The 27,103-nt window shown below is 44.2% G+C and overlaps 12 protein-coding genes across 12 annotated transcripts; 8 read left to right on the top strand and 4 right to left on the bottom strand.

Moving 5' to 3' along the window:
* Positions 1 to 659: 659 nt before the first annotated feature.
* Positions 660 to 1,988, top strand: MVD1 (LALA0S02e06546g1_1; the record flags this gene model as incomplete). Its single annotated transcript, XM_022773843.1, has 2 exons — positions 660 to 704; positions 840 to 1,988. 2 exons carry the CDS (start codon positions 660 to 662, stop codon positions 1,986 to 1,988), a joined length of 1,194 nt encoding a protein of 397 aa, XP_022627328.1.
* A 362-nt stretch (positions 1,989 to 2,350) lies between these two features.
* On the top strand, positions 2,351 to 4,510 carry LALA0_S02e06524g (LALA0S02e06524g1_1; the record flags this gene model as incomplete). The annotated part of the gene is made up of 1 exon (XM_022773842.1): positions 2,351 to 4,510. One exon carries the CDS (start codon positions 2,351 to 2,353, stop codon positions 4,508 to 4,510), a length of 2,160 nt encoding a protein of 719 aa, XP_022627327.1.
* A 204-nt stretch (positions 4,511 to 4,714) lies between these two features.
* TUP1 (LALA0S02e06502g1_1) lies at positions 4,715 to 6,934 on the bottom strand (the record flags this gene model as incomplete). The annotated part of the gene is made up of 1 exon (XM_022773841.1): positions 4,715 to 6,934. The coding sequence occupies one exon, from the start codon at positions 6,932 to 6,934 to the stop codon at positions 4,715 to 4,717; it is 2,220 nt and encodes a 739-aa protein (XP_022627326.1).
* Positions 6,935 to 8,387: 1,453 nt separating this feature from the next.
* Positions 8,388 to 8,936, top strand: CSM1 (LALA0S02e06480g1_1; the record flags this gene model as incomplete). Its single annotated transcript, XM_022773840.1, has 1 exon — positions 8,388 to 8,936. The coding sequence occupies one exon, from the start codon at positions 8,388 to 8,390 to the stop codon at positions 8,934 to 8,936; it is 549 nt and encodes a 182-aa protein (XP_022627325.1).
* Positions 8,937 to 9,207: 271 nt separating this feature from the next.
* LALA0_S02e06458g (LALA0S02e06458g1_1) lies at positions 9,208 to 9,717 on the bottom strand (the record flags this gene model as incomplete). Its single annotated transcript, XM_022773839.1, has 1 exon — positions 9,208 to 9,717. One exon carries the CDS (start codon positions 9,715 to 9,717, stop codon positions 9,208 to 9,210), a length of 510 nt encoding a protein of 169 aa, XP_022627324.1.
* A 761-nt stretch (positions 9,718 to 10,478) lies between these two features.
* On the top strand, positions 10,479 to 12,284 carry ABP1 (LALA0S02e06436g1_1; the record flags this gene model as incomplete). Its single annotated transcript, XM_022773838.1, has 1 exon — positions 10,479 to 12,284. One exon carries the CDS (start codon positions 10,479 to 10,481, stop codon positions 12,282 to 12,284), a length of 1,806 nt encoding a protein of 601 aa, XP_022627323.1.
* A 509-nt stretch (positions 12,285 to 12,793) lies between these two features.
* Positions 12,794 to 16,489, top strand: LALA0_S02e06414g (LALA0S02e06414g1_1; the record flags this gene model as incomplete). The annotated part of the gene is made up of 1 exon (XM_022773837.1): positions 12,794 to 16,489. The coding sequence occupies one exon, from the start codon at positions 12,794 to 12,796 to the stop codon at positions 16,487 to 16,489; it is 3,696 nt and encodes a 1,231-aa protein (XP_022627322.1).
* A 172-nt stretch (positions 16,490 to 16,661) lies between these two features.
* LALA0_S02e06392g (LALA0S02e06392g1_1) lies at positions 16,662 to 17,219 on the bottom strand (the record flags this gene model as incomplete). The annotated part of the gene is made up of 1 exon (XM_022773836.1): positions 16,662 to 17,219. The coding sequence occupies one exon, from the start codon at positions 17,217 to 17,219 to the stop codon at positions 16,662 to 16,664; it is 558 nt and encodes a 185-aa protein (XP_022627321.1).
* A 214-nt stretch (positions 17,220 to 17,433) lies between these two features.
* PET494 (LALA0S02e06370g1_1) lies at positions 17,434 to 18,723 on the top strand (the record flags this gene model as incomplete). Its single annotated transcript, XM_022773835.1, has 1 exon — positions 17,434 to 18,723. One exon carries the CDS (start codon positions 17,434 to 17,436, stop codon positions 18,721 to 18,723), a length of 1,290 nt encoding a protein of 429 aa, XP_022627320.1.
* Positions 18,724 to 19,332: 609 nt separating this feature from the next.
* On the top strand, positions 19,333 to 19,734 carry TRM112 (LALA0S02e06348g1_1; the record flags this gene model as incomplete). Its single annotated transcript, XM_022773834.1, has 1 exon — positions 19,333 to 19,734. One exon carries the CDS (start codon positions 19,333 to 19,335, stop codon positions 19,732 to 19,734), a length of 402 nt encoding a protein of 133 aa, XP_022627319.1.
* A 1,018-nt stretch (positions 19,735 to 20,752) lies between these two features.
* LALA0_S02e06326g (LALA0S02e06326g1_1) lies at positions 20,753 to 23,314 on the top strand (the record flags this gene model as incomplete). The annotated part of the gene is made up of 1 exon (XM_022773830.1): positions 20,753 to 23,314. One exon carries the CDS (start codon positions 20,753 to 20,755, stop codon positions 23,312 to 23,314), a length of 2,562 nt encoding a protein of 853 aa, XP_022627318.1.
* A 60-nt stretch (positions 23,315 to 23,374) lies between these two features.
* MSH3 (LALA0S02e06304g1_1) lies at positions 23,375 to 26,461 on the bottom strand (the record flags this gene model as incomplete). Its single annotated transcript, XM_022773829.1, has 1 exon — positions 23,375 to 26,461. One exon carries the CDS (start codon positions 26,459 to 26,461, stop codon positions 23,375 to 23,377), a length of 3,087 nt encoding a protein of 1,028 aa, XP_022627317.1.
* Positions 26,462 to 27,103: the final 642 nt, after the last annotated feature.

The raw sequence follows: 27,103 nt of genomic DNA, 5'->3' as shown, positions 1-27,103 counted from the left end.
AAAGACCCGTTACATGTTGTTTCTGTATCCACAAACATTGGTGCCTTGTTTTTCGACAGAAATCGGAAATGTGGTGATGACAGTATAGTACAATGTGATATCAGCGTTATGTGGAAGGCTGAGTTTTAAAGCGCCGGGTGGATCGTGTGGGCAAGCGAAACTTGTTCTGTATGCTATTGCCGTTTTCGTTATGGATCTAGGTTTCGTGGTAGCGTGTCCCCTTATACGAAGCCTTTCCTAAGGACCATAAAATCTTACCTCGCGACACATACCACCGATGAAAACGTCATAGCATTCCTCTCTGATGAATAAAATATCGTAGGTAGGCTACCGAAACTATAATTACCCGCCAGCGTGGTCTCTGAACAATACATTATTCAAAAGACTGTCGTCGCATCATTTTTGCCTGCAGAAAAGTACGCACGCTCGACTGTCTCCCTCTCGTGCATAGGTTTTAGAAACCAGAGCTTTAATACCACAGTCTAGATACCAGAGCATCGATACCAGAGGCTCTGCATTCAACTTTCTTGTCACTCTTGGCCTTTCGTGTCGCGCCTTCTCGTTTACACGCATTGTTAGTATTAATTACCATCTCATCATCGGTAAACTTGTTCCAGAGAACTTTCTATACGCATGAAAGCAGGATTAAACCACCACCAATGACCATTTACACCGCTTCTACGACCGCTCCGGTCAACATTGCAGTATGTACAAGCTAAGCGCTTTCAATTGAGCTTTTTAGCTTGAAATTTGAGTTAGTGCAGCGTTCTCTATCATATAGTTTAGGAAAACTGTCCATTGGCAGCGCATTATGATACTAACCTCTCATTCCGATTTAGACCCTTAAATACTGGGGCAAGAGGGATAAAAAGCTAAATTTGCCAACCAATTCGTCCATTTCGGTAACGCTAGCACAGGACGATCTACGCACCTTGACATCCGTTGCAACTAGTGAATCGTTTTCCGAAGACCAATTGTGGCTCAATGGCAAGCTGGAGTCTCTAGAAAGTGAAAGAACTCAAAACTGTCTTCAGGACTTGCGGGATCTTCGCTCTAAGCTCGAACTTTCCGATAAAAATGCAATTCCAATGTCCAAATGGAAACTCCACATTGTCTCTGAAAATAACTTTCCTACAGCGGCAGGTTTGGCATCTTCTGCAGCCGGATTTGCTGCTCTTGTTGCAGCTATTGCTAAACTGTACGAGCTCCCAGAATCAGCGTCAGAAATTTCCAAAATTGCGCGCAAAGGGTCTGGGTCTGCTTGCAGATCGCTCTTTGGTGGATATGTAGCGTGGGAAATGGGCACTAAAGCCGATGGTTCCGATTCTAAGGCGGTTGAAGTAGCCTCTAGGGAACACTGGCCCGAAATGAAAGCGGCGATTCTTGTCGTAAGTGACGCTAAGAAAGATACGCCTTCTACCAGCGGTATGCAGCTTACTGTGGCTACTTCGGATCTTTTCCAGGAGCGTATCCAAAATGTGGTACCTAAAAGGTTCGAGCAAATGAAGCAAGCCATCGTAAGCAGGGATTTCCCACTCTTTGCCGAGCTCACCATGCGCGATTCCAATTCGTTTCACGCTACGTGCTTAGACTCGTATCCACCAATTTTTTACATGAACGACACTTCGCGTCAAATCGTCAAACTATGCCACCAGATTAATGCTTTTTTCAACGAGACAGTTGTGGCATACACCTTCGATGCGGGTCCTAATGCAGTCTTGTATTACTTACAACACAATGAAACCAAATTGATGGCCTTTATTTACCAGGTGTTCGGACAAAATCAGGGCTGGGAACTCAAATTTTCCGCACAAGATCTTAGCGCCTTCAAAGATTATTTTGCAGACAATATTGCTGACGAGTTGGCTTTTGAGATAGATGAAAATCTGCATAAAAACATTTCTCGCGTGATTCTCACCCAGGTGGGTCCCGCTCCACAAAATACCGAGGAATGTTTGATTGACACAACTACCGGAAACCCTAAATAAGATCACTACGCTGCTGGTAAAACGTCTCGATTATAAATGGCTTTGTCTCTGTTCGAACTCAACTGCTTCAAGATGTCCTCCGTCGTTGAGCCGTCAGATCACTTAGTTTAGGTCTCGGAGCCGCTGAATTTGCACCAAAATCTAAAACTCTCATACACTTACGCTATTGAAGGAATCTGCCGAATTCTAGATCGATACGACAAAAATAAGATGCTGTTCTGTCGCTTTTTGTATATTTACTGATATTCTACGTATTTATAAAGTGTGGAAGTTAGCCTTACTTCATGACCGATGAGGTGTTGAAAACCAAAAACATCTAAAACAAGACACAACAAGCCTTCAAAAGGCCCCTAGGTGCACCCATGTCGTCTAGTGGTAATTCAGAGTCTTTGCAACCGGGAAACGAGACTGGTGAGCCCGATGGCAATTGCAAAAAGCGCAGAAAAACCATCAAACAATGTCTATTCTGCAGGAAGAGGAAGCTGAAATGCGACAAAAAGAAGCCTATGTGCAGCACCTGTGCTTCGAGAGGACTCAAAGAGTGTGTTTATGTGGAGCATTTTGGTCCTGAAATGACAAGTCAGGAACTGTTGAGAACAACTCCGAATTTGGAGCTCATGAATCGAGTCAAGGAGCTCGAGCAAGAGTTGAAACTGTACCGAGAGGAACCTCAATTGACACAAGGTGTTGGGGCCAATCCTTTACCCCATCGTGGTATGATTATATCTAAATCGGACCGCAAGCTGTACTACGGATGCACTTCTATGAAGGTGTTGATGGCGGACAGTAAACTCAGATTTGATACGTATTACGGCATGGTGTGGAGCAGAATCAAGGAAGACAGAAAACGTTGGAAGGCTATGAGTGGGTACTCAACGCTGAAAGAAGTGACAACGGTTGAAGATAATCTAGAAAGCGGGGCATCGGTAGTAGAAGCCATGTGTGCAGCTTTGCCTTTTTACGAACAAATAGAACAGGGACTACACGCATATTTTCAAGGCCCCGTTCACCAAGGTTACGAAGTAGTTGATCCGTTGGTGGCTTTCAACACTTTGGAAAAATGCTTTATAAGAGGTCCCAGAGACCCCATCGCAGGAATGCATCCTGTGTCACATTTAGTACCTACGGTCAAGAAAAATTACTTTGGGATTGGTCTTATCACAGTCATATTGTCCATTGCTAATCACAATCAGCCTATTCCACAGGCTTTGGACTACTTCGATAAGTTTCTCCTTTCATGGTTAACGTCTAAAGTCTACTTCATTGAGAGAGTTCAGTTCTTGTTCTTGAAGAGAGTATTCTTGACGCTGAAGGGCTACATCTGTGGCGATCATAGTGGTACTGCAACGATAACGCGCATGTTAACCGCGGCTTCAATACAGGTCGGACTGCACAGAGACATCAAAAACTTCTTCTCTGTGTATACCGCGTCTCACGGAGCGGTCAAATATTTGGAAAACTTATGGCTCTGGGTATTGCACGCAGATTACGAGACCTCCTTGGCTATTGGAACACCGTCTCAGATTCCGGACCTCTTCGTGGATTATGGGTTAATCGAAAGCAACCATTTTGGCTCTTACCCATTTCTCAGAAAAGTGATCAGATCGCAACGGTCCATTATTAATACTTTACATGATAAAGACAGAATACCTGATTTGATGGCTATTATCAACCATACCAAAATGCTTCTAGAAGCTAATTTTGAACCTCCATCATTTTACCGGATGAAGGAAAATCTCAAGACCGTTAACTTTACCGAGCTCAACATATACTGCGACCTGCTATCAAGCTTGAGTCTTTACGCCAACTTACAACGAACTTACTTCAAAGCGTATGATCCGTTCTTTGTTAACAGCACACTCCAGTTTTCATCTCAGACTTTAGAGTTGTGCGCCTCCATTGTAGAGGCATATTTCGAACTAGACAAAGAAGAAGCTAAACAGGGGAAGTCACCAATGACAAAGGGGATGCCTCTTTATCTTAATCTCGCAACTATTGTTATGCACAAGTTTTACCCACGATGTATCGCAGATACTTACGTTTTGCTGACTTCTCTTCCTAGCATAGAAGATATGGGGGACCTGAGAACAACACGTGGAGTTTCAGGATCATTCGATCTATCAATGGATAGTCTGGAAACCGTTTCTGATCATTACATCGGTCTAGGAGTCTCCTACGACTTTATTTGTAGCATTGTCGATCGGTGGGGTATTCCGGAGAACGCAGATCTAACAAACTGCCTTAACAAGTATTGTTACGGTTTTGTTATCATACGTGCGGTTGAACGGAGCTGTCGTGACTTATTTCAGCACTACGCTAGCATTATGAGGACTGGTAAAGGAAATCCTGCCTCTATCAAGGAGCCTGAACAAGCAGCAAAGACTTCTTTCGAGTCCCCACAACCGAGTGCTGAGCTTTCTGACGAGATCCTTAATGCCATGGCTGACGAATTTTGGGATAATTACGATCTGGATCTTAATAAATGGCTAAGCGCTGATATACTAGACTTCAATTCAGGGTAGCCGAGTTTGAAGCCCAGCGGTCTTAGAAGATTATTTGCAATAATCAAACGAGCCAATGACCAGGCATTTTTGTAATACGTATGTCACTTGTAATTAGATAATAAACAAAGAACTCAATCAGGGATTGTGAATTGTGGCACTACTGTCTATAATTCCTTCGATCTTTTAATATTTATCTAAAATACATATGAGTGATTAAGGAGTTTATTCGTTTACTTCTCTAATTTTGGGGTCGGATTCCGACTTTCTCTTGGTGTATTTCCAAATTCTTGCCTTGCAATCGCCGCTACCTGTAGCAAACACACCATATTCTGGGCCTAATGGGTTATCATTAGCCACCGCAACCGAAATAACCGAGTTTCTGTGGCCCTGGAGCATCAACAAAGGATTACCAGAAGGTGTATCCCAGAAGAGAACACCCCGATCTTTTGAGCCTGAAAGTATAAATTCGTCATTTTCCGTTGTTGCGACAGATAGAACGAAATCTTTGTGACCTGTATAAGTCACTTCACTAGCCGCATTATTGGACTTCACGTCGTTGGCAGTACCGTTTGCACTTCTGAGATTCCAGAGCTTGACAGATCTATCCAGGGATCCCGACACAACACCATGACCATCACGAGTGAAAACGACACTATAAACAGAATCTTTGTGGCCTGTTCCCAATTCGTTTTCTGAATCCAACCTTTCGACCAAAAACCCTGTCTCTGAGTCCCAAATACGGACAGTCTTATCTAGAGAGCCAGCAGCTATGAATTTACCGTCTCCTGGTGAAACTGCTACAGTTGTAACACCATCTTCGATTGATAATGTCAGAGAGCATTGCCCAGTGCGTAGATCCCATATTCTAACCGTTCTATCACCGGAACCCGAAACTAATTTGTCCCCAGAGGGAAAGTAATCCAAAGAGTAAATATCCTGCTCGTGTCCTTGCAAAGTCATCACAATTCTTCTAGTTGCCAAATCCCAAATGCGGATTAGCTTATCTTCAGCACCTGTAGCCAAGAATTTGCCGTCCGGTGAGAAACAGACTGATCTAATGTACAGATCCGATGAAGCAGTCGAAACCGCCACATTAGAATCTGGGTTTTCGGACGAGCCATTAGCTCCAAAAGAGCTAGAAGCTGCTTCCTCGGAAAGCCTAGCCACAAGCTCACCGGTCGAAACTTTGTAAACTTGAGTGGTCTTGTTGCAGCCTGTAGCCAAAAACTCACCACTGTTGCTGAACCTTACACAACAAACGACTGAAGAGTGGTCGAGAGAAACGTGCAGATCAACATCCAGCTCACGGGGCAAAGCAGGGTTGTACAGTATATAATAATCGCCAGTTTGCTTTTTCAAATGTTGAGGAACCAATTGGGAGTCTAGGTCGAGTAAAAAGGGTGGGATTGGTTTGGCGTGAGACCCACGTTGATGGGGAGGTACCAAATAGTACTCCTGTGGTTTGGTCTCGGGAAATAAAGGAGCTGCTGTTCCGGCCGCTGCATTGCTAACTACTGGTGGAATAGTAGGTGGATTTTGGATTGTTGGGGCGGACGCAGTAGGCACAGCAGGAGGTTGTGGAAGAGGCGCAGATCCCGCGACTGGAGCTTGGATTTGAGGGATCGGTTGAGCCGCTGTGGCAGGTGTATCAGGAGCAGATTTGATGGAAGGTGCAGGAACGCTGCCTGGGACGCTATTGGCTGGAAGCTGACCCACAGATGAAAGTTTTTTCATCTGCGGGGCCTGAGTGGATCCCGAGACGGATTGGGAGCTTTCCAGCGTTGGTCTGGCCGCCGAAGGAGTACCTGTTGGGTTCGGAGCTAAATTAGCGGGGGCCATCAATGGAGTTTGAGAGGCCTGTGAGTTTAGGATTGGTTTCGACGATGCTGGCACGGAAGTAGCAGCTGCCTGCTGTTGCTGAAGCTGCTGCTGTTGTGCCTGCTGTGCCTGTTGCTGTTGTTGTGCCTGTTGTTGTGCCTGTTGTTGTTGTTGCCGTTGTTGTTGTTGTTGTTGTTGTTGTTGTTGCTGCTGCTGCTGCTGCTGCTGGGCCTGTTGCTGTTGTTGCTGGGCCTGTTGTTGCTGTCGTTGCTGAGCATGTTGTTGTTGTTGGACCTGAACCTGCTGCACCTGTTGCACCTGCTGCTGTTGAGCTGCTGCTGCAAGCGATGCAACCTGTCGATCTCTCTGGTCTAGTTCCAACTTTAATCTTCCGATTTCTTCCTCATACGCATCCTTCATCTTGCGATGCGTTAGCTCCAGCTCATACACTGTGTTTCTAATCTGTTGCATTTCAGCCAATTGCTGGTTGATCTTGAAATCGTAGTCCTTTTGGTTCTGCAAACGGTAAGTGTTGGCTTCCTGCGAAATTTGTCCAAATTCATGACGAATTCCGTCCAGAAGCTCGTTCAACTTCGCTTGAGAGGCACTCGTTGTTGCAGTCATTGTTGAAAACAAACACGACGTGCGAAATGGGTCAGAGGGGCTCTAATTGATCTGTATTTGTAGAGAACAAATGTGGAGTCTGTCGCTGTTGTTGTTCTTCACTTGGTTGATTTTTGAGATAATTAGATAGATCCCATTGCACGACAGAGATGTCAGTATTGGGTCAAAGTGATACAATTTTTGGCGTTAAAAAGGTGGAGAGTAAGAACAAAAAATAAACGGAAGGCCAGAAAATGTTAGTGTGAGGGGTGTGTGAAATGGGATGTTAGTAGAAGGAATTAGCTGTACCATTGCACTTTGAGTGTGGATCTACGTTGATGGTTACGTGTCAATGTGGATTTATTAGATTGGTCACGTGATGTGTTGACGACGACGCATTCGTGTGAAAGTGATACAAAGCAATGGCGTAATTTTGGTGGATTTAACGCTAAAGTAAGAGAGATGATGTGGATGGAAGGTGGGATCGTTGGATGCGGGAGCGTTTGTAAGTTGGGCTGTATGAGACATAGCAGAGAACAATAAATTTGGTTTTAAACAGGTTTTAAACCAATACAAATAATAGTGGTCACGTGACGTGTGACAGCGACGTAAAGCACTTCTGACCATTATGAATATCATTGCGTTTAGCATTGCGTTTAGCATTGCATATTGCACCGCGTTTAGCATCGCGTATATTTGGGTCGCCAAAACGCTTCTCTTAGCTATATACTACATGAAATATCCACAAAGCCTTCTTTTTATTCCTCATAAAAGACAAGAACAGGAACTCGAGATGAAAAAAATGAACGAGCTCGATGGATTTTCCACTTGATTCAGTTACAAGCTCGCACTGCTACAAATGGAACTGGAAACTCATAACACGGCGTGCTGGATCGTTTTAAAAGGGAAACTACCACGTGACATGTGACTGATGAGTCCTTCCCAGCATTGAATAAGACCAAGTACGGTAGCAGCCCGTCATCAAAGCTTTAAGTTTTGTACCACTTCAAAGATGCCTCGCTTTTACGCTTAATGCCAAGGTATTTTACATCACGTGATGAGAGTATTTCACTGACACAACACTTTTCTCCAGTGTAGACGCCTAGTAGCACAAATTTAAACTCACCACAAGCTTACGAAACCCTGTACAGTCTCTTTTTCATATCTAGTAGTTTAGATTCCACCCCAATTTCATTCATTTATCATCCATACCTACAATTTGTGGACCCTTATGCCATTCCAATACTCAACATACCTGAAAACTATGGAACCCCGTTCTGCCAACAACTCCAATGTGATCTCTAAACGATGGTCAAAACGTCTCATTTGGCCTCTTTTTCTACCCAGTTTTACCAATCTTAGTCAAGTTTGGCGTTATCGCATTACTAGATCGAGTATTACGTCTTTAAATTAATCATGAACGCGTCGAAAGGGAACTTACATCTGTCTTGTCTCACTCGAAATACCAGACGCAATGGACCCTCTGGTTCAGTATAAAGCCTCTATACAGAACCGTCTCGATAGTGCGGACGTTTTGGTATCAAAACTTGTACACGAAAACCGCATGCTAGCCCAAGAAACAGAAAACAAAGATGAAGAAATCAAAGCATTGAAACAGCAACTTGAATCCATCAAGAAACGCAACGAAGAGGACGAAAAACGAGCAAATGTTGCAGAGGAAGAAGCTGAAATAGTAAGGGACTTATTTGAGCATCTATGTGGCGTAAGGGTCCACAAATCATACGAGGATGATACGGGACTTTGGTTTGATACATCACAGGGTGGGAAATATGGCGTAATGGATTATAAACTTGGCTTTGTCAGAGCTGAGGGCGAAACAGAGGGCACAGAGGTTGTGTATGTCCCACTTTTGAAGCAAAGAAGTGCAGATGAGCTTCAGCTGTTACAGAAACAACTTCCGGGTTATCTTTTCGACACACTGAGTTTCCCACTCAGATCTCTGAGCCAATTTTACATGAAATTAAGCAAATGTTTAGGTAAGGCTGAAAAGGCATCCGAATAGGGTCTTTCTTGTCAACATTGGTTTTAATCTTACATTCTATATCGTGGCCCTTCAAGGTCCATTTTCACGCATTGCACCGACCAACCACATACTCCAAAACACTCTTGGAAAAAACCGGTGAAATGGTCCTTTAGATCAAGTCCCACAAATGCATGTCTCATTGTCAGTGGGTAATGGCACTTTTCGAGATCTCGCTTTTCCTTTTGTACCAATTGCATCTATAAAACTGAGTTTGAAAGCTTATACCCACAGCGCACAGCTCCGTTTCCTCTCATTTTACCTTATAAATCAAACGTCCTTCTCCGTCAACCACCAGTTTCTTCAGCAGATCTTTTTTCTCGTCCTTGTTCTTCACAGATTTGAGAATTTTGTACAGGCTGCTTCCTTTTTTGCTCACAAGTGAGATACCGGAGGCATTGGCCGCTTTACCCTCTGAATCCGTGCCACTGCTTTCAGTCTTCTTACCCTCTATCTTCGGCGCAGGTGCGATTTTTGGAGTGATTTTCTCATTATTTTGTGGTTTCTCCTCCTGCTTCTGTTGTTGATGTTGCGGTGGCTTCTGCTGTACTTTCCCCTTTTGTTTTTTGCCCTTGTAAAGCGCGCCCTGGTACCTCTCGTCCTCACTTATACACTGAGTGTGTGCTTTATAAGAAACGCCGTCATCGAAAGTGACGTTGCAGTCGATGCATGTGTAATAGGCGTTAGAACATCTGTAATAATGCTTTTCGGTATTTTTCTTTGGAACGGTGGCGTTGCAGACCTCACAGTTGAAAGTCACCATCTGAAATGGAACGCTAGCGGCTATCGCTTGTTGCTGAAGTTGTCTGAAGCTCGAGGCGATGAGCTGATGAAATTTTGCATTATGTAGTAGTGCTTACCGACATCACTATGTACTTTTCTGTCACTTGGCTAACCGAGCACTGTCATCAGCGGGAACACCGTTTCTCACCAAATGAAAAATCTCTCGATTACCGTATGGTTCTTGCGATGACTCAATAGTTTTAAACATACTAGCAGAATGACCCGACACACACTACCCCAGATTCTTTATCTTCTTGTCCTTCCTTTACCACTATCAACAAATAAAGATCAAGTCACTCTGTACTATGCTGACGTCGATCAACCGTTCAACACAATGAACACCTTTACAAAGACACAATCGATCCGAATGAAAACAAGTATGAGCCTCCGGATTATGTCCAATGATGATGGCAGTAGCCAGGTAGTATTTCGCCAATTGAAATAATGGCCTCCACTATAATATTCCAGTATTCCTTTTATAACAATTGCTCAAACAATAGAAATCGCATATTTTAAACAAGCAGAAAATACCACACACAACTCCTGGCTCTTCCTGAGCATTGAATCAGAGCGTCCGATTCATTTGGCCATCAGATTCGATCTCGATTGACCTGGCGCCAGTGAGCATTTTGAACGGCGCCTCTTAATAGGGGATTTCAGCCTGTTATTGATCCACCTGTAAAAGGTTCCTTGATCTACCCTCGATCTTATCGAACTTCAAGCCAAAACTACCCATTTGCGATGGCTCTCGAACCAATTGACTACACCACACATTGCCATGCCATTGAGGAAGCTTTTCAGAAAGTTGTCCGGGCTTCAGACGATGAAATTGACTGGTTAATCCTCACACCAAATGGCCAGAAACAGTATATTCCGGATAAGTTGGGAAGCGGGTTCAGCGAGTTTCTTGGATCTTTCGAGGAATCCAAAGTGGAATATGGGCTTGCAAGAGTGAGTCCTCCGGGTTCTGACGTCCAAAAATTGGTTTTGGTCGGATGGTGTCCAGATAATGCACCTTTAAAGACAAGAGCGTCTTTTGCATCCAACTTTGGCGTCGTGGCCAACCAAGTTTTGAAAAGCTACCACATTCAGGTTACTGCGCGGGACGAGGATGATTTGGACGAAAAAGAGCTTTTGAACAAGGTGAGTAACGCTGCAGGAGCCCGCTATTCGATTCAGAATGAGATCCCCACGAAAACGAGCTCTGCTCCCAAGCCACGCCCTTCATCTGTGCCAAAAAAGCCTGAAACAACTTCTAAGCCTGTTGCTAGCAGGGAATCAGCCCCAACTACTAAAAAAGAGCCTCCCAAACCAGCTGCTACAGGCGCATCCAAAACTATCTCTGGTGATGATGACTGGGACGAGCCAGAGGTTGAGGAACGCGACTTGGATGTCAACCCGCTCAAGCCCAACAAATCTTCTTGGAATCCTGTGGGAAAAGTTGATTTGCAAAAGCTTGTGGCTGAAGAAAAGTCGAAAGTAGATCCCCGCTTAGTGAACACAGTTAAATCTGAATCTCCATCGAAGCTGAACCCAAAGGACGATATCGAAAAACTGAGACAACAATCCAAGGCTCAAAGGGATGCTGAGATGAATAAGTATCTTGGGACTAAACCTTCACCTGTCGTGCTTCCCAAAAAGAGCGATGATTTGGTAGTGAAGGGATTTCAAAATGAGAAATCGCCAGCGCAAATCTGGGCTGAGAAGCACCAACAGAAAACTAATTCCACTAGCGAAAAAGTATCGGACAAGGCCGGAAAGTCTGATGAGGCTGGTGAGGATAAAGATGTTGACGAATCAGCGCCAGAAGTTTCTGACATCAAGAGTAAGTTTGAAAAACTGAATACGGCGGAACCAGCAATCATCAAGCCAGGTCAAGCTAGAAGTCCTCCTCCAAGTACCAAACCAGACTCAGTAGCAAGTACTGGTCTTCCCATTGGACAAAAGAAGCCTATAGGAAATCCTCTACCGGGCATGCAAACGGAGATCGACAGCGAATCCGAGGAAGAAGCGGCCGATGACGACGATTGGGATGACGACGACGATGATAAAGCAACAGTAACAGCGACTAACTACGCTCCTCCTACGCAGTCAAGAACTGCTGTCCCCGCCCCTGCTCCCGCTCCACGTCCTGTTGCACAGACGAAATCTTTCGAGAAGGCGCCTTCGCCTGCGTCATCTCCAAAGCCTACGGAAGCAGTTCAATCCTCTTTGCCTCCACGCTCGACTGAAACTACATTTGTTCCCCCTCCACCACCACGCAGAAACGTACCAGCAGCCACTCAGATAGAAAAGGAGCCTGAGCAACCTGTTGAGGAGTCTGAGCCTGAAAACTCAGAAGAGCCAGCTTCTACGGAACAAGAAAAATTACCTTCGGCGATTGCTGAGTACGACAACGAGGCCGAAGAGCACAACGAGCTCGCTTTTAGCGAAGGCGACAAGATCGTTAACATTGTTTTTGTTGACGATGAATGGTGGTTAGGCGAACTTGAGGCTACTGGCGAGAAAGGTCTGTTCCCAAGCAATTACGTTCAATTGGTCGATTAAGAAACAAGAACCGGTTACAACTGGTTTGAGACTATGTAAAGGACTATCCAAAAGTAGTAAAAAGTATTCGAAATCTACTAGCGACTTCGATTGTCTAGAACTGTATATAATCCAAAACATGTTTCAAGACGGTACATGAATTTGACATTATAAGGTTGTCAAACAATTCTTAAACATCAATGAAACTTCAAGGAAAAAGGTCAGAGATGTAGAAAGGCCTAGACTCTTCAATGATTTGCGAACCGTCGATCTAACAAATTCTTTTTCAAGTGCCTGATTTCTGGCATAGCTGCTACTGACAAGTGCTTAACCGTCTTAGACGTTATATGTGTAGGAGACATGTTAGAGAAACACTACATTAGCAGCTACTCATCGCACCGTTGGTAGGCCCATAGGTCAGTATGAAATGTATAAAAGTACCGAACGATACAACTGGGACCCAGCCGTGTGAATGTTGAATCTTCTCTGCTTTCGGGGTCAGTAAAAGGTAAAGGTCGGACTTTGAAAAAATGAGGCTGTTGAATATTTTAGCCACTAGTGCAACAGCTTTTGCAGCATTATACCCTAGGGTTTACTATGCTAATAGCTCTCTTCCTTCTGCAACGCATGGCTCGTTTTGGGATCTCACCACAGTTACTGTGAAAACTACCAACTCTATTGGCTCTGCTACAACGTATACCTCTGAGGCGCTTGTTTCAATAACCACATCCAGCTTTGGCAACACATTTACAGTTTATACTACATGGTGTCCCTTATCGTCGACCCATGAAGTGGACGCTACCTCTTATGTGACAACAGAAACCAGCCTATTCACATCAAAGTCTCTTTCGACTGATCAGAGCGGAATTCCGCATACGGTTTCAAGCACTGGTACTAAAATTTATACTATTACGATCTGTCCATCCTGCACCCGTCATGGTATGACTGCTACCACGAATCCTGACGTAAAGCCCTCCTCGGCATCATCGACAAATCTAAGTCCCACTCCTGTCAGATCTTCAGTGACACTGGAAAGCTCTGTTTCTGGGGAAAGTAGTGCTGTAACGACTAACACATTTTCCTCTGCTCTCAATACCGAAACCTCGGCACAGAAAGCATCCTCTTTAGTCGCTTCGGGATTCGCAACTGACTCTTCGTCCGTGATTTCTCGTTCAACCTCGCTCTCGCAAATTTCGAGCACGATCATCACCGATTCTGTAAACAGTGTGGGTTCGACCTTTGCAACAACATTTACTGCAACACCTTCTCTGACTACCGTGACTTCAAACGGTGTCACAAAGGTGTATACAACTTGGTGTCCTTTGACATCCAGTGCTTCTGCACTGGGACCAATAACAAGTATCATCGAGACAACCACTGTGAACAGTGCAGGTTCGACAATCGTGACAAGTTTGACAGCTACGCCGTCATTAACCACAGCAACCTCAAACGGAGCGACGACAGTTTACACTACTTGGTGTCCAGTGATTGCTAGTCCTGGGTCTACTACTCAGACACTCAAAACTTTAACGGAAAGCACAGTCAATAGCGCAAGCTCAATTGTACTAACCACTTACTTGGCTACACCATCCTTAACCACAGCAACGTCTAACGGCATCACCACGGTTTACACTACTTGGTGCCCTTTAAGCAGTACTGACGTCTCTTCCATCTCGACAACCAGCACCATCACATCAAGAACTATCAATAGCGCGAGCTCCACGATTGTCACGACTTTCGAAGCTACACCATCCTTGACCACCGCAACGTCTAACGGCATCACCACGGTTTACACTACTTGGTGTCCTTTAAGCAGTAGTGATGTCTCTTCCATCTCGACAACCAGCACCATCACATCAACAACTACCAATAGCGCGAGCTCCACGATTGTGACGACTTTCGAAGCTACACCATCCTTGACCACTGCAACGTCTAACGGCATCACCACGGTTTACACTACTTGGTGCCCTTTAGGCAGTACTGAAGTCTCTTCCATCTCAACAACCAGCACCATCACATCAACAACTATCAATAGCGCGAGCTCCACGATTGTCACGACTTTCGAAGCTACACCTTCCTTGACCACAGCCACGTCGAATGGAATTGTTACAGTCTACACTACGTGGTGCCCTCTGAGGAGCAATCTCGCCACCTCAATTCCAATGATCAGCACCATCACCTCTGCGGCTGTGCATAGTGGGAGCCTGACAGTTTTTACGACATATGTGGCCACTCCATCTCTGACAACATTGACCTCCAATGGGGTAGCCACAGTGTTCACTACTTGGTGTCCGCTATTGGCATCATCGTATTCACCGACTGCGACTAACGGCCTCACACAGCAATCCTCTGTGAGCGAAACTACTCTGAAAACTCTCAGTCAAAGCACTGCGATAACTTCGGGAACGAGCACAAGCAGTATCAGTCAAAAATCATCAGAGACATTCAGTGGAGGTACGAAAACTAGTGCAGTTGGACGCGGAGGAAGTTCACGGACCCAGATTTCCGAGACAACTGAAAACATTTCACAATTAACGCAAATTTCCACTGTTAGATCGAACCACATCAATTTGAAGAGTAGTCAATCACCGAGCGAGTCTCCCAGTCAGGTATCGTTAACATCTGGATCCACTGGCTCTTCGATTGACCTAACAACGTCGGTGCGAACAGTAGTTTTTACAACTACTACATGTTCTTCTAACAAATGCGAAACGATAACCACTTCAATCGCTACAAGATCTACGTTCGACGTTCATTCTTCGCCATCCTCATCCACGGTTCCTGTAGAAGCTACGTCTCTCACGGGCAGCCTTGCACCAAGTACTGGGTCTTCTTCAAAAATAGCGCTTACAGAAACCAGAACCACGGAATGCACAGAGTCTTCATGCCAGCCCCTGTCTTCGAACTTGATATTCAGTTCCGGTCCAGAAGTTGGTAGCACAGCTACTGGAACTACGTCAAGCTCGGTAAGAGAATACTCGCATTCACAGAGTGATTCATCCGCGGCAAATTCTGTTGTGACAACAGCGACCACTAAAACGGATCTTGAAAGCAGGTCTTCCCAAGTGTCGTCTACCCTCCAAGTGGTTACACTTACAAGTGGTGGTGTAGTTACCGCATACACAACGTGGTGTCCGATTACTACTTCCTCTGCTGTAACAGGAGACGTGACGACAGTGTCAGCGAGCTCATCTGCTGATCAGTCGTCAGTCTCCAATTCAGTCATCACGAACAGTGCCAGTTCTGCACCCAAACCTAGCACTTCTCCTAAAACAACGAGCACATTCGAAGTGGGTAGCGGAGCTTCTACAGTCTCGAGTTTTGTGAAAATGTCGTCCGGATCTGTCAATACGCCTTCAAAATCTGAACCAAGTACCTTGCTCACCACTGCTACCAGTGGCACAAACCAAACCCCATCTAGTGACTCTAATAGCGTCGGCAGAACAACTAGTACGCTTGCCGCCAGCGAGCAGTGCGACACTTGCTCCAGTTCGAGCGCCACGACCACAAGTGAAAGTATTCGTGTTTGCACAACTTGCCTGGGCCAAACCTCATCCATAACATCGTCATCTGCGTTGAAAACGGATTTTACTGAAGACTGCACTACCTGTAGTGCTTCAATCACATCCACTGTCGTTACAGAGATAACGAGAACCTGTTTGACTTGCACGCTGCCTTCTTACACTTCATCCGTTATAACTGAGACAAGTAATGGCATCGTGACTGAATACACTACATGGTGTCCTTTATCAGGTTCAAGCACTATTGCAGCTCGTTCAGAATCGCTAACCTCTCAAACTCTCGTGTCAACGGCTTCAGCAGCCTCATCTTCCAGAGCAAAGACGGTTCTCACTAGCTCCAAAATCGAAACGTACAGCACATCCTTAACGACCCTAATTACGACGGTTTTACCAGTCACCACGACGTCCACCAGCAGTGGCGGACATCTGGTGACTGTTGTTAGCTCAAGATCAACAGTAATACCGACGGTAACGACGCTGCTGGTCACTTCGAGAGTACCCGTCTCGACGTATGTCACTCCTGTGGCAGTGTCATCAAATACAAAACTCAATGTCGGCTCGGTCACCACAGCAAATTCCGTTTCCTCGACGTGGATTACCACACCCGTAATCTCGACGTATCAAGGAGAAGCTTTCAAAGCCAATGGTAAGTTAAATGAATATTTGCATGCGATGTCAGTGATACTAATGATGCTGCTGGTGTAGACATTTTGGGCCTATTTAGAGCAACAAATAACCTTGATATATAAAAAATGCCAGGCCATCTGAAACAGACTAGGTTGTGCGGAACACGGTCTAAATAGCCAGCTCAAAAGCTCTTGTCCATCGGCAAAATGAAGCCGAAAAAAGGTCACTTTTCGCATTTCTCAGTGTTCCCCTACTTCCCCTTCACCACCTCAAAGGCCAAATCCACCACTGACACCTCCTCAGCAGAGTTCTCGTCATAATCGTACCATTCGTTCTCTCCCTCAAACACCGCTTGCATTTCACTGCCGGATGTTAGCTTGACATCGAAGGTCAAATTTGAAAAATCCAGCCCTGTAACTTCGCAGCCTCGACAATCAAGTGCAAGCACCACCGACTTCGAGCTCTCGACTTTTTTGATGCCTTTTTTCTTTCTCTGAAGCTTGACTTTTTCCACAGCTTCGGCATTTTCCTCCACATCAAGGTTGTACAGCTTTTCCTCGGTCCGTTCCAAGTTCACAGTGGACTGACTTCCACAGAACTTACATTTTACTACCAGCGAAGCCTCGCCCTTCCCACCGCTTACTTCATGCTTTTCCAGGCCATTCACGTATACAAGAGAATTGTGCTTTTCGCGACAGTTGGTGCATACTATTTCCAACGCATAGTCTGCAACATCAGAATCGGTATCATGCACTGAAAAATGGCTGATATTTTCAGAAAGTGTTGCAGAAACTACGACGTAGAGCATTGATGGTTCTTGAGCTCCAAAATGACCCTTCCAAGGTACTTTTTACGTCAAATCGTTTGGTGGTCATCTAGACAGGCAGGTATCTGAAAAATATCACATTTGTTATAGTAGGTTGGACTATCGAACAAGTAAAAGAAGCGAACGAAAAGCGCCATTAAAGATTGAGCTTGTGCTGCATATCAGTAGGCTGGGTGCCGGTAGGTGGGAAGAGGACATGTCCGGAATCATGCGAAGTTGGGGCCGTATAAACTCACTCGGACGACTGAAATGGCGATGCAACAATTTTCGTATTCATACTCGAAACATCAGGTCTTGTCACGGCCAGAGTGGCTTTAATGGACGCACAAGTGGACTGCCGCCAGTCAAAATAAGATCTACTCTTTGGCGTTATTTTAATGCGCCAGGAAACGTTATGTTTGTGACCACAAATGTCGTTACATTGGTCGGAATCATGTCGTATTCGACATTGCAGGCAGTGGCCCGCGAAAAAGCTCTTCAAGACTTTATGGAACAAAGCGAACTAGCAGCGGAAGTGGAGCCGGAAGAAGCGTGTTTGAGATTTCAGCAGGATAGTCCAATGCCAAATTACGAAGCCGGTAAAATAATGCTGCAAAAAAGTAATCCTCCAATGACATGTCATACGCAGCACGTAAAGATGTCGCTGTTTCATTTGCTTTACAGTTATTTCATCTACTGTGATGTTTCCACGAATGAGCGTCCTAGCGGCTCAACTCGATACAATTCAGAGGTGCAAGAGCTGCGACGAGGGCAAATAATGAAAAACCGAAAGCTTCCTAAAGCTTCCCCACGCAGCTTCTACGAAGCTTGGAGTCACGAATTCAGGGATGAGCTGAGCAATCTGAACCGCTCACAACAATTACACATGCCCAATTGGACTGAGTTTCCACCGAGCCTTCGAATTCTGTGCCGAACGCTATACGATACAGACATGAAGACGATGATTGACTTCAAGAAGTTTTACCGCAGCATTAACTCGAAAAATATTCGCGCCATACTCCGCTCCTGGCTGTACGATAATTCGCACCTTTTGCAAGTTGGCACAGATGTAGGCTCTGAAGCATTTTATCGAGATTTGATTAGAGCTTGTCGCAAGGATAACTCACTTTTCAAGCTGTACTCCTCCATCCTCTTGAACTCAAATAATCCAAGACGTCATGCGTTCTTTGAGAGACATGATCAACGCTCTTTCACGGTTTCGCTTGAGACTGTCCTAGAGGTAATGAAAGGCAATTTGCACGCAGGCACCGATGCGCATTGCTACGACTCTAGTTTGCAGCTTATATCTATGATTCGAACTAATTGCATAGCAACGCGAGGAGCCGGGGGCACGAGAGAGGTACACATCATATTGCCGGATGAAAACTCCTCTAGTGACACATCTGGAAAAATGTCGAGCCAGGAAAGAAATGAATGTTTCAAGCTGGTGAGTCAAAACCCAGAATTGATGGCTATTCTTGGTACCATTTCTAAGCTTCCTGGCTGAATGGGGATTCATCACTTTCTAAGTTATCTCCACTTCAGCATTAATCTGAGCCCTTGTCCATTTCCGTTCACAGTAAACGTCTTTAGCAGGTCTGGCTCCGTGACCACAAGCTAAATACTGTCGCAGAAAGTATTGATGAAAGAAAAACACTGAGATAACGGTCCGCTGGCTAAACTTCAAGCAAACGTTTGGTGAAACCTCCCTAAGTGTCTTGTTCCATCTTCCAAAACTCAAATTGATCTCATATCGGCCCTGAGCATAATCGCATAAAGTTACGCTAAACTTTCCATTCTGAAGTAGAATCATGTAAATAATCACCCTGGACTCTACGAAAATACCATCTTCACCCACGGAACATCAATTACCATACTCGCCCTTATGGGTGTCTGAAGTTTCCGATTCCGTGCTTCAGACATGTACATGAATACGTATACATGAATATATCCAAAAAGCGTCTTTTACCTGATCCTCTAGTTGAACCTCTACTCGATCGAGATACAGAAAATTTTCGAAATGAACAATTGATGCGATGAGCTAGATTTGGTCCAAGACTACACCAACAAGACTGCTTACTACCCGTTAAATCCATCCATTGTTTAAACCGCAGCGATGAAGTTTCTCACCTCAAATTTCTTGAAGTGCTCCGTGCAAGATTGTGACAGAAGCAATGATAACTTTCCGCTCAAATTCGATGGTGAAAAGTGCCAATTAGAGCAAGACGAGGGTTTAGAATTTAACCCAGAGTTTCTGCTTCGAATCATTGACAGAGTAGATTGGCCAGCCATTGTGAGTGTTGCTTCTGACTTGGGCAACACCACTCTTCCTCCAACAAAGCCAGAGTTTGCCAACGAAGAATTGTCTGAAGAGGACATGATTATTTTGCGAGACCTGCACACTTTGCTGATCCAAACGAACATAGTCGAAGGCCAAATGATGTGCCGCAATTGTGGCCACATCTACTACATCAAGAATAGCATTCCTAATCTTTTGCTGCCTCCACATTTGGCATGAGGTGTGGAGCGACCCAGTGCGTTGCGGTTCCGGCAGTGTCATCTGTAAACGACACGGCTGCGAAATGGAATCACCGGGAGGGATTCGGGCGTAATAATAGCTAGACACTTAAAAAGCGGGGGAAAACTTTTGGAGAAGAAGCTGGAAAACTTGGGCCCTTGTTTATCTCACCAGCATGCAATGCATTTTTGGACTATGGGGCGGTGACATCTGTGAAGCGCAGCGTGGGGACTGCTTTCTTTATGAAGCGGTTTAGCGGTTTTGGTAATGACGACTCGCTTATCATTTTGTACTATACTGGCACCGCCTTTGTCACTTATCGGAACTCAGCATTTAACCATCGGTCACCACCACTTCCGGTAAAGGTTCAAATTGCATATGCACCAGAATGGAGATATTTGATGCCTGTGTCATTTGCCAGTGCATTACAAATGTTTGTCGTTATATATGTATATATATATGAATAATAACAACATATAAAGATCGGATAATATAAAATATGATAGAAAACTCCAGATAAAACAAAACAACACTGGTATCTGGCCCGTGAACATCATCTTCGGTCATTTCAGGATCTCTCTCCATGGTCTCAGCCACTTCTCACTCCACCTAAGTTCGTCATCATTTAATACGAATAGTTTTTTATGCCTCTGTTCAGAGGACTTCAGCAGGTTTTATGATGATTCGGTCACTGATTATATCTCATCAAAGCTCCACTTTGAATTCACACAACTAAACCTCAACTCACTAAGGCTACCTGCTCAATAAAATCGCTTCAAAAAGTCTTATCACGTGCTATTTCTCCGGTCTCATTTGATACGTTCCTGGAAACAATTTAAGCCATATATATAACTGTGTATATGTCAAATCACAAGCTTACAGACTTTACATCCTTTGAACCCACAGAGGGTAAGCAAGGACTCACCATTTCAGTGTCATTTTGTGACCATCACGACAATACTGTTGAAAATAGCGTCACCTTTTTTACACCCCGTACTCCTTCTCCCGCTACTGCTAGATGGACACTTTGCAAGTTACATCTCATTCAAACCTGGTCAGCGGAAACAATGGTACCAGCCATAGCAACGAAGAATTAAGGACGCGAAGTGTTTCGTTTTCCAAATTGATAGCCCGGTCGTTTCGAAAACCTAGTGGGACAGAAAACGAAGCTGAATCTGCCGCTGGGTCAACTTCTCCATCGTTAAACCGGAAGCAACAACGGCATAACCAAAATCCAGCGGTATTTGACAGCGAAAATGAAGATGCTGGAGCACAAGTACCTACAGGTACGCCCAAGGAAACCACCCCGGACTCTCAACAGTCCGAAAAATTGTCGGTAAGGCTACGCAAAATGTTTAAAAAACCGTCACCCGATGTCACGTGCGAGAAGTCTGCTTCACCGTCTTTGAACTCTTCTGGGGCACCACTGCCGTACCCTGAATCACCTTCTTTGGAACCTGCAATTTTTCAGCTTGGTAATGAAGGAACTCACAGTGGAACTGCTGGTTCATATCGAGGATCGTCGTCCCTTGGAAGAGGCAGGTCACCCTCTACGCCCATCATGCCCAGTCATATAGTGCCAGCAGGTAATGGATCACCCCGCAACACCAGGAGTCCCACGGCGGGCATTGCTGGTCAAGCAGTTTTGAATGATCGTCGAAATACTAGATCGGATACAGTTCGCAGCAGCAATCCCTATTTTGCTTGTCAGGGCCTTCCGCCTCATGCTTTCTCTTCCCAGGAGTTTGATCCTACCAATATGTCCAGCAGTACGCGGCATGAAGATTCGACTATTTTAATGACTCCACCTGCTTCAAGCTCTACTGGTATGACATCCTATTTTCACAACAGCTATCAAAATGCAAGCAACAAATCGTTGAACGACATAAATGAAAATGAGGAAGTCGAAGTTTTCAAAAATACCGACCCATCGGACCCTACTGCGGGCAATAAACCCGTATTAGGAAAATCATCGATAGTGGCAGCTCCCATGCCTTCATATGCGGGCTCATCTCTCAGTCCTCAATTATTTCCAGAAAATCCTGTCATCGTTGTGGAGCAAAACTACGAAATCAAATCTAAATTCGATGAGATGTCTCCTTTACCGTCTCCTCAAATGAACGGTGATGCTGCCAAGCCTGTTTTACGCAGGGTGGCATCCGAGCCCAACGCCCTACAAGCCGTTAAGGAACAAACATTAAAAGCCTCGCATAAGACTGCCAACGGATACAGTTCTTTATCTAACTCTGTCAAAACTTCACCCATTGCACCTTACGCGATAGAATTAGAAGAGCCGCAGCGGTCTCGTCGCTTGAGAAACAAGTCTTTCAGCAGCAAGTTTAAAGAAGTCATAGTAGGGCCTACCTCTTTTGAAAAGATAAAACTTCTTGGCCAAGGTGACGTGGGGAAAGTATATTTGGTTAAAGAAAGAAAGACTAACAGGTTATACGCGCTCAAAATTTTCAGCAAGGCCGAGATGATCAAAAGGAAAAAGATCAAAAGGATTTTGGCCGAACAAGAAATTCTAGCCACCAGTAATCATCCTTTCATTGTAACTCTTTACCACTCATTCCAATCCGAGGATTACCTATATCTTTGTATGGAGTACTGCATGGGGGGTGAGTTTTTCCGCGCTCTGCAGACTAGGAAAACAAAGTGCATTGAAGAGGACGAAGCCCGTTTTTATTCCAGCGAAGTGACGGCTGCCATCGAGTACCTGCATTTGATGGGGTTCATATATCGTGATCTCAAACCTGAGAATATTCTTTTGCATAAATCGGGACACATCATGCTGTCAGATTTCGATCTATCCGTTCAAGCTAAAGACACTAAGGACCCTGTTGTGAAAGGTTCGGCTCAAAGCTCGTTGTTAGATACAAAAATTTGTTCTGATGGCTTCAGAACCAATTCTTTCGTCGGTACTGAAGAGTATTTAGCACCCGAGGTCATTCGAGGTAATGGGCACACTGCTGCTGTGGATTGGTGGACTCTTGGCATTCTCATTTATGAAATGCTTTTCGGGTTCACACCTTTCAAAGGCGACAATACCAACAGGACATTTTCTAACGTTTTGAAAAATGATGTGACATTTCCGAACAATAATGAAATCTCGAGAAGTTGCAAAGATCTCATCAGAAGACTCCTCATCAAGAATGAGAGCAAAAGACTGGGGTCAAAATTTGGGGCTAGCGACATAAAGAAGCACCCGTTCTTTAAGAAAGTACAGTGGTCGCTTCTAAGGAATCAGGAGCCCCCTCTAATTCCAGCACTTACTGAGAATGGGTATGACTTTACGAGATTAACAAACAACTTGAAGGGAAACGACAAGGGCGGTGCTAATGGGAAAAATACAATGGTAGATGAAGTTACTGAACAGGAAAAGATCATGTTTGAAGAAAAAGTGGAACGAGATGATATTGTTTCTGACGACGATCCCTTTCACGACTTCAACTCTATGAGTCTAATGAAGCAGGACAACAATTCATTGATTTATGGTGATCAGAACTCTTATGGTAAAGTTTCTTACACTCCGAATCAGAATAGATCAAGAAGCAATAGTCATCGCTTTTTCAAGCGATAACGATACGATATAATGATGAACTTTTACGTATGCAATTCTAAAGTTTTAAAAGTCTTAGGGTTAGGAAAAAGAGGTTGCTTCATCCATGTCAAGCAGTCTTGACAATTTTTGTTGGTGTGAGAGAGTTTTTGCCGTGAGGACACATTTGAGTACGCTTGTAAAATGCAGAGACTCTTCACTTTCCATTTCAGCCTTCAATCGCTGAGAAACCGCGTACGCTTTGTTGATAACATCGGTAGGTATTCTAGAAAGCCTGGCAACATTAAGACCATAAGAATCGCTGGCCAAGCCTTTTTTCAGCTTATAAAGGAAAACAACAGTCGGCCAGTTTTCCCCCTGACGTTTTTCTTCGATATAGGCCATATGGTAGTTATCGAGTAAAGGTGAATGGATAGACCCCAAAACTGGATAGTGAGTGATGAAGAGGATGAAAGGACACTTATCTACTAATCCAAGGAAATGCTTGATGATCGAAAATGATATACTGATTCCGTCTGTCGTACCAGTTCCTCTTCCCACCTCATCTAATAGAAGTAGAGAGTTCTCTCCAGAGTTCTTTATAATGTCTAGCATCTCCAGCATTTCGACCTTGAAAGTAGAGTCACCTTTAATGAGATTGTCATGAGCACCAATACGAGTGAATATGCTCTCAAACAAGGGTAACTCCGCGCTGTCTGCGGGAACAAATGAGCCAATTTGTGCTAGAATGCTGATTAGTGCCACTTGACGTATGTATGAGGACTTACCTCCCATGTTGGGGCCTGTAATTATCATAAGTTTGTTTTCGTCTTCTTTCATATAGACGTCATTTGCAACATAGTTGACATCCAATGACTCAATGATTGGATTTCTGCCATTTCTGATCTTTATATGCCGCCTGTCATCCAATAGCTTAGGCCGCACGTAATTTCGGTTGAAGGAAGTGGCAGCAAGGGATAATAAGCAATCGAATATCGCAAGATTACCTATAAGCTTTCGGAGTAAATGGTACTCGAGGCTGATGCGACGACCGAATTCTTTGAAATGCTCTTCGCAAATAATCGTTAAAACATTTTTATGGTACTCAAGCTGTTCCACAAGTTTGCTCGTTTCAGGTGTTCTGAACCTGCTAAGTGTTTTAGTGCTGTTGGCCTTTATCCAATCTTTCGGCAGACCTGCAAGCTGAGTATTCCGAACTTCAATCAAATACTCAATCTCATCCTTGAAAAAAAATCGAGGCCTTTTTAAAAGTCGCCTTATATTATCCAACTCATTCTTTAAAGCCTGCTTGACATTCTCAATATCATTTAACTTCGCAACTATGGGCTCGGGACGATCATATTTGCTGAGATTGAAAAACTCAACGCATTGTTTTTCCTTGTCCTTATCTAATACTGCGCCGACATTTATCATGGTTAGAAGGTTAGTGACATCTAAAGTCTGTAGTGCGTCGTTAAGCTGAGTTAACAATGCAGCTAGCAATTCAGACTTTTCATGAACTCTGCCGCTGGGCGCAATCACTTGCTCTTGGAAATAAAAATGGTGACTTTGAAAATGCTTGGCAACGATGTCCAAGTGTTTCAAAAAGAAGTACAGCTCCTTTCTTGAAGTCTGTCCATAAGATATTCTGTTCAAATTTCTCAAAAGGTCAGGAGTGTCTTTTAGTACATTACCTAGGCCCTCCATGAAAATATTGGTGATTTCTTCCTTGACACACTCGATAGCATCCAACCTTCTGTTAATACTGCTTCTATCAATGAGTGGCTTTGAGATCCAATCCCGCATCAGCCTGTAGCCGTACGGTGTTCTGGTATGATCGAGTAGCCACAATAGTGACCCACGTCTGGTTTGGTCGGTTTGGTTCTCGAAAATTTCAAGACTTTCCAAAGTGTTTGGAGAAAGTACCATATGAATCTTTGACGTAAATGGTTTATAATTGTGTGGGAGGTCTACAATCTTTTCAGTATTATAAGTCTCGAGGTACCTTCGCATCAAAGATCTCAATTCTAAAATCCCTGGTGCTAATTCAAATTTGCTCATATCTTCAGCGTCTTGATCTTCAGGGATCAAGCTGTCATTGTCAAATATCTGGACTTCAGGTTGCCGAGATTTCAGAAAGCGCGTTGTCGATTCTGGTAGTTTTTTGGATGATATGATTTCAACGGGTTTGAGATAAGACACTCTCTTATCGAGTTCGATCGTAGAATTCCGCATGTCACTGAAGCTGTCGAAAATTACTTCTCCGCTAGTTAGTTGAACAGAGAGTAGCCAGAAATGGCTATATCGATTGTCTTCATCTATACGTAATGTCCAAATAGTGTTGTGGTCTTCCTTGTGATCTATTTCCGTACGACTGAACGTTTCATTGATAGCAAAGGTAGCTTTGGTAAATACCCTATCCACCTGCCGTTTGAAAACGCCACTAGAGCTTCCAGTCACTTTTTTTATTGCCTGAGTTTCGACCTGCTCGACCACGCCAACTTTTAAGTTGTGATGCAATAGTCTCTGTAAATGAATTTGAAGCCTATTATCTGGGATACTGCAATAGGCCAGCTGTTTGTAATGGCAATCTTGTGATTGTGAATCGTCTAATGTCAATTTGCCTTTAATCAACATGATCTGGAGAATCTTACTGACAACAACGGCGTCCATGGCAAAAAATTTGTACTTGTAGCCGACTCTGACGGCAAGTATTTTGTCCATATGCTGCAATTTAAGGTCCTTTACCTGTTGGTCCAACGGTGTTAATTTACCAGATTTGAGTTTTTTGTCTGGTGGCGGGGTATGTGAGCCACCGTCTGCACTTTCGGACTCACCTGGGAGTTCAATGGCGCCTACGGATCTTTTCAATAGAGCATTTGAGACTTTTTGGGAAAACGCATCGGAGTCGCGAGCTTGTAAGGGCCCATTTTGAGATGTGTCATTGGAATTTTTACGACGTAAAAAAGAAAATTCACCAAGGGCCGACCTGCTGGCCATCAAATTTATACTAACCTCTGGTCTATAAGCAGGTGGTGTTGTAGGATCAATATCGCTCTGCTTCGATTCGTCGATTTTATGTTTGTCATTTGAGATTTCAGCATCTTGAGCGCCTTTGGAGCCGTTTGAAGACGACGTAGATTTCGAGTTGGACTTGAAGAATCTACTTATCGCTGGCTGGTAGGGCATACGATGGTTTCAGGATGTCAAAGGGACAGTTGGTTGATGTCAAAGCCGTAGAATTTGAATGTCAGAAGAGGGTCCATCATATATATATTACAGTCATAGGCGTTACCCGGACTATCACTGTTAGGTCACGTGATGTAGAGTTATCTTCAAACGACAATGACTGAGATACCAAAGGGTCTTTGTTCTATGTCGAGGTCGTTGAAACTGGGTACTCGTGTGTGAGTTCCAAGCTATCCCATTTTTTTTAACCGTTTTGGATTTTCAGAGTTAACGGTCAACTGTTTTTATGTTTTAGACCTCAATCTAAACTTTCGGAGATGAATAAGAGGAAACATGGTCCAATCACACATGAAGCGAAATGGACATTATTGAAGACCACTCACACACCATAAATCTGGGCCATAATATGGAATGAACACTTCCATGAATTTTGCTTTCCCTATGACTTGAATCAAAGTTTATTCTCAACGTGTAATAACGCAAAACACCACAGTGAGGCAAAACTCTAGCCACACACACACACACACACACACACACACACACACATACGAATACACAAACTAATTCCCACCGCATCTTATTCGTCGTTCCAATGTCTGTATTTCGAATTTTAACGACACTGACACATCACTTTATCCCAAT

Source organism: Lachancea lanzarotensis, scaffold LALA0S02 (genome assembly GCF_000938715.1).
Source record: "Lachancea lanzarotensis genome assembly LALA0, scaffold LALA0S02, whole genome shotgun sequence".
Taxonomy (NCBI): domain Eukaryota; kingdom Fungi; phylum Ascomycota; class Saccharomycetes; order Saccharomycetales; family Saccharomycetaceae; genus Lachancea; species Lachancea lanzarotensis.
This window is presented reverse-complemented; position numbering and strand designations above follow the sequence as displayed.